Source organism: Populus euphratica, unplaced genomic scaffold (assembly GCF_000495115.2).
Source record: "Populus euphratica unplaced genomic scaffold, PopEup_1.0 scaffold291.1, whole genome shotgun sequence".
Lineage (NCBI taxonomy): Eukaryota > Viridiplantae > Streptophyta > Magnoliopsida > Malpighiales > Salicaceae > Populus > Populus euphratica.
The window spans coordinates 234910-240626 of NW_011500170.1; the positions used below are offsets into that span (position 1 = coordinate 234910).

Sequence of the window (5717 nt, forward strand, 5' to 3'; positions counted from 1 at the left end):
TTTCTAATTTTTATATATATATAAAAAAAACAGGTTAGACTCCAAACTCAAATTATATTTAACGCAATTAAAAATACTAATTTCTAATTTTTATAAAAAAAAAAACAGCTTAGACTCCAAACTCAAATTATATTTAACGTGCGGAGGTGTGGAAAATTTATGTACCAAAATTAAATGAAAGGAGGGACACGAAACTGTAGGAAGAAATGATTGATATTTTCGAAGTTGAATCTAACCAAATATAGTATAATATTATTTAGAAAGGATAAATGAATCAAGAGATACCAATTGGATCCGAATCATGGGAAAAAAAAATCAACGTAGACAAGTAGATTGCTACATTTGATTTCCATAGAAAGCAGGGTAGAAGAATCCCTCCCTGTCACGCGCATACGCTCATAGCCACAGATGTTCTTAGCTAACAAAACCAGTTTATGTACACAGAAAGACTGTTTCAAACTCAAAGATTCACTCATTCATTTCTACCTCATCTAATCAACAAAGTCTCTCAATCTCTCTAAACCCAGAAAGAAAAAAGAAAAACAGAAACTCCCTTTTCTTCCTATAAACTGAAGGATCATCGATGGGACAGGTCCTAGACAAATTTCACGGTACCTTCTTCCTCTTCATATCATTATTTTATTGTTGTTATTATTGTTATTTATCGTTATTTATCGTTAACCAAATCGTTTATTTTTCTAGTTTTTGCTCCAGTTTTTCTGTCTTCTGAAGCTTCATGGAAATAGTATTTTTCTTACTGTTCTTCTTCATGTTTTCTGGTTACCTTTTCTTGTGTTAGAAAAGAATAATTTTTTCCTTTGTTGATGATCTATTATGTGAATATTCTTTACTGGGTCACGAGATTCGCTGGGATTTTTTTTTTTTTCATGAAGTATGTTACAGGTTCTTTTTTTTTTTTTGTGATGCCAAGTGTAGGACATGTGTTGTTTGTTAAGCATCACGATGCCATATGGTTTGGTTTTACCTATTTGTGCAGGGAAGCAGTGGAGGGAAAAGCAAATAAGGTTGATTACAGACAAGGCATATAATCACATAAAAAATCGTTCGGGAAGTGCTAATCTCACTTTTGAAGACCTGTATATTGCTGTTCTACTTGTGTACAAGTATAAAACTGTGTTTTACTATCTTGTTTACTCATTTTACATTTTTTTTATAGCCTTTGAAATCGATTCTTTGATCAAAATTATATCTGGTGCTAGTCTTACTAATTGTGAAGTTCATTTCTTATTGCAGTGATATTAACAAGCGCTTGCCTGGTCCCCATTTTGATCCTCCTTCGAAAGAGCAAGTCAGAGCCATGATGCAGGTACTCTACTTCATTTGATACCAACATAAATCTCAAAGCATTCTAGAGATGTTTCTATAGTGAGATTTGATGGCTTCTTGAATATAAATCTCAAAGCATTCTTCTATAGTGAGATTTGATGGCTTCTTGAAGTAATTTTTCAGAGAACTAGTCTTTCTAGCAGTAATACTTATGTGCTCCAGGTAGCAATAATGTTCATATGAAAATCTGAACATTGTATTCATCATCATGGCATCTCCTCCTATACTTTAATAGTTTAACAAGTGTAGCAGAAGTTATATATATATGGTTCAGAAAGCATATCATATGATGCTTGTATCAAAATGTATTAAAAAAAATGATAATTCTGATGAAAATAATTGAGCTTTTCTGTTAAATACCTTGCCTTGCTGCCATTGTTTCTTAGTTGTTCACAAAGAATAGGAAGACATCCTTTCAGAGTAATTTCCATTTCCAATATTGTGGGAGGTATATGTTCAACAAAGCTGGGAAAACCTCGATGCCTTGAGTTTAGGACTCACTCTCTCTTTTCTGGGTACCAAATGTTTATGATCTTGCAAGTGAAGGTAAATCCATTGATTGTTCTACATGCAGGCATGCGATCTGAACCTTGATGGTGAACTTAATCATGAAGAATTTGTGAAGTTTATGCAGCAGTTAACAGCAGACACGTTCATTGTGGTTAGTCAGGGGTTGATTATCACTTTGGTTGTGGCCCCAACAGTTGCCATGGCAACAAAGAAGGCTACTGAGGGTGTCCCTGGTGTTGGAAAGGTGGTGCGAAAATTACCCACCTCAATCTATGCATCCCTCGTTACTCTTGCAATTGTGTGGTTTCAAACTGCACGTCAGGATGTTGACTAGAGGCTTCATTCTTGTTCAGTAAAAAATAATCCATCCTATAACAGTACAATGTACACATTTTGCTGTTAGCATGCTTTTTTTTTTTTTGAAATATGTTGCCAGTAATCAGTTTACTTCTTAATAATCAGGATGATAACTTTGCCACAACTTGGTGAGCTTTATGTAGTTGGTTTATATTGTTTGTCACTCAGGGTGCTTCTACAGTAACCTGATTTTATTTTTTTGTTGGTTTATATTGTTCGTCATTCAGGGTGCTTCTACAGTAACCTGATTTTAATTGCTTTTTCTTTCTTTATTACTGCACAAGAGGTTTTAAATATTAGCCATCTCGCTTCTCTGCCAAGGTTGATTCTTTTCGCCCCTGCTTAACACTGGCTTCCAGTACTGGATTCGCCTTGAGTAATAAAAAGAATCAGGATTGCAAAGAACGCAACAAGACTTCCTCAGATTACTGCGTGCAACTTCCCTTACAGGATGAGAACAGGGGAATTTTTTTTAAGGAACTCTACAAGAAAATTAAGATTGACAATCTTTATAGAAAAAAAAAGTCTCCATGAGATTACATGATGTTTCTCCAGGGATTTTCAGATTGGTAAACATGGATCATTCAAGGATGATACTCTGGTATCAACACGAGGGGTGAAAAAAATTTACAAGTGTGTTTCCCAAAGAATATGTAGGTGTTGAAGCAACAGCCTGCGAGGATCATAATCAGGAGTTTGATGTCTTTGATATACACATACTTTTGCGGATTGGCATGACAATCAATTATTCGCAATCAAACATTTAGTTAATACCAAAAAGCATATTCAAGAAATGGAGAGGCCACTAAAACATACGAAGAAAAACTGGCACTTGGGAGGATTGAATACTCTAATGTTTCATCGATGAAGGTCTAAATACATGGTCATGTCTTGTTCTGTTACTTAACAATTGTAGCTAACAACTACCAGTAACAGTTCCCATCTGCAAATTCCAAGAGTTCAGAGACATTTCGCAGCTCTTGAATGAGACTTAAAACTTGAATAGCCAGCAAGCTGTAACCACAGATGTCAGCACTACAGAAAGCTTTTTAAGCAGCATGGTTGAGGACCAGTTTCAAAGCAACAGAGGTGAAATCAAGCATAATTCACCCTTCTAGCTTAGCTTTGGCCGAGTCAAGTTGTTCTGTACAATATTCACAAATTAGTTATACGTATGCAATGTTGTTAGAGTTGCATGGAGAACATTGAAATATTAACCTCGAGTGGACGTGAAATGATCTCTTACTTTGTTCAGAAGCTGTTGCTTTCTGGGCAGTTGTACGGAAAAAAAGGTTCCCATTTTTTTGATAGACAGTCTGCAGTCAAGGAGAAACAATGTAATGTCCTCCGTAAAATAGGCTTATTACCACCATACAGGGAAACCAAAATATAAAATTTAATTCGGTGAAAGCTAAACCTTAGCAGGCATATTACTAACAGCATTTAAGCAGAAAAGGCTGTATAGCCTTTATATTTTGGAAAACTAAGAAGACTGTAAATAACATCCAAGCCATGTTCATAACCATTTTTAAATCTATCCATGAATATGAATTTGGTTTCCATGGTTGCAACTGATTTGAGCACTAGATGGAAAAAGTTTATGTTTAGACAACAGCTCGAGTTTGATATCCAAGCACTGCATTCTACAGTCTATTAGCATATTGAATTTAGCTGGGAATTATAGGCGGAACAATTCAACCATATTTGTATTTAACTATTGAGAATAAAACAACTTGTAAACCAATCAATTCACTTAAAACCACAATTGAATACATTTGAATTCTCTCGTCTCTACACCTCCAAGGAACCACAGTCTTGCACAGCAAACAAAACAGAATCCAATTATAGAGCAATAGTCAACTGCAGTTAAAATGGAAATAACTTGTAACAACACCATGCCATATTGATAAATGATATATATGACAACTCAGGCATCAAAAGTTTATAGCCTGCCTGACAAAGGAAAGGGCTAATATAGCAAATAAGATAATCAATAGCTATTTGGGATTGGTAAATAAGGATAGTCAAGTAGGGCAATTGCTTTTAGTAAATTTGACAAAAATTTCTACCAAGGTGGTGCAAGGAATTCTTCCCAGACATGGGTTTGAGGCAAATAAGTGAATAATAGCAAGTATTCCAGCTAATAAAAGATGTGTGCTAAGAAAATGACTAAAAAGAATTGAATGGAAAAGAAGAAAACATAGTATTCCAGCTAATAAAAGATGCGTGCTAAGAAAATGACTAAAAAGAATTGAATGGAAATGAATAAAACATAAAGAGAAAACTGAAGCCTTCAAAAAAAGACTATAATCTGCTAATTTTCACGTCTAATCTACCAAAAAGACAAGGATTACAAGTTTTCCCAAGGACTTGAAATAGTTGTCAGGTGTTCCCTCCATCATGCTAATTGCCAACCTATTCTTCTCTGTATAGTCGGTATCAAATAAAAACACTCGACTGAAGCTATAAAAATCAGGGGAAAAAAGGTATGGAAAGAAGATCAGCATCAATGAATCCAACAAAAAAGGAAAACAAATTCCACCATGCTCAATTAAACCAAGGCTAAATGTTCATGACAACATCATTCCTTGACAGAAAGCAAAAGTATCAGAAAAATCCTTTTCAACAAGAAAATAAGACCATAATGTTTCTTATCAATGAGATGGTTCTTCCTACCTAAAACCCACTTCTCATACGCCATTTTATATTCGAATAGTCAAGAAATTATCATCTTCTACTTGAACAGAACCCGAATAATACTCAAACAAATAATATACTGATTTTGATTCTTTTGATGCACAACAGCACAGGTAATCAAATAATCAAGGCAAAAGCAGAATAAAGACCCAAAACTGGAAGCTAAAAGGAGATACAGTTGAAAGAAGCTTACACGAGACGATGAAAGATTACTGAGCTCTGCTATTGCTACTTCATGACTTCTAACCTGATAAATGAAACCCACATAAATAAATTAGTCATATAAGAGAAAGGTGAGAAATACACAAAAGGAGGTACCTTTTTCATGAGATCGAGATTTGTGCCGGTGGCAGAAGAGGAGGATGCCATTGGCATAGACAAACTGTTTTTAGAGCTACCGGCTTCTTCTCTCTTTTTGGAGTGATGCCCGGAGAGAGTACAAGAGCTTATTTCTAAGTATTTTATACTGGTTTATTGCATGGTTAGAGACCGGGTCTGGATTGATCCAATTAAGAAGCTAGGTTTTGGGTTATATAGGTTAATTCATGTTTAAAAAAATAATTTTTTTTTGAAGTATTAATATTTTATATAAATAAATTAAGAAATAATTCATATAAATATAAGTTATACGGATTATAAATAATAAAGTTCAAAATATTATTTCAAAATATTTTTTTATTATATATTAAAAAGATATTATGTTAATACGTTACCTTTTTAAGTTGAAGTATTTAAATAATTTTTTTTATATTAAAAAACATATATATTTTTTTTATGAATATAAAGAATATATACAAAAAGACTTC

The 5717-nt window shown here is 33.8% G+C and overlaps 1 protein-coding gene and 1 long non-coding RNA gene across 2 annotated transcripts; one reads left to right on the forward strand and one right to left on the reverse strand.

The window, feature by feature from the left end:
• The first annotated feature begins 263 nt into the window (after window positions 1-263).
• On the forward strand, window positions 264-2408 carry LOC105111335 (Calcium-binding EF hand family protein). Its single transcript, XM_011006653.1, has 4 exons — window positions 264-611; window positions 998-1124; window positions 1255-1327; window positions 1922-2408. The coding sequence occupies exons 1-4, from the start codon at window positions 584-586 to the stop codon at window positions 2189-2191; spliced, it is 498 nt and encodes a 165-aa protein (XP_011004955.1). The 5' UTR covers window positions 264-583; the 3' UTR covers window positions 2192-2408.
• LOC105111334 (uncharacterized) lies at window positions 2266-5388 on the reverse strand. The gene is made up of 5 exons (XR_839597.1): window positions 5230-5388; window positions 5105-5158; window positions 3461-3530; window positions 2459-3358; window positions 2266-2399 (listed from the first exon to the last, which is right to left on the reverse strand). It is a non-coding gene; the product is annotated as an uncharacterized LOC105111334 (long non-coding RNA).
• Window positions 5389-5717: the final 329 nt, after the last annotated feature.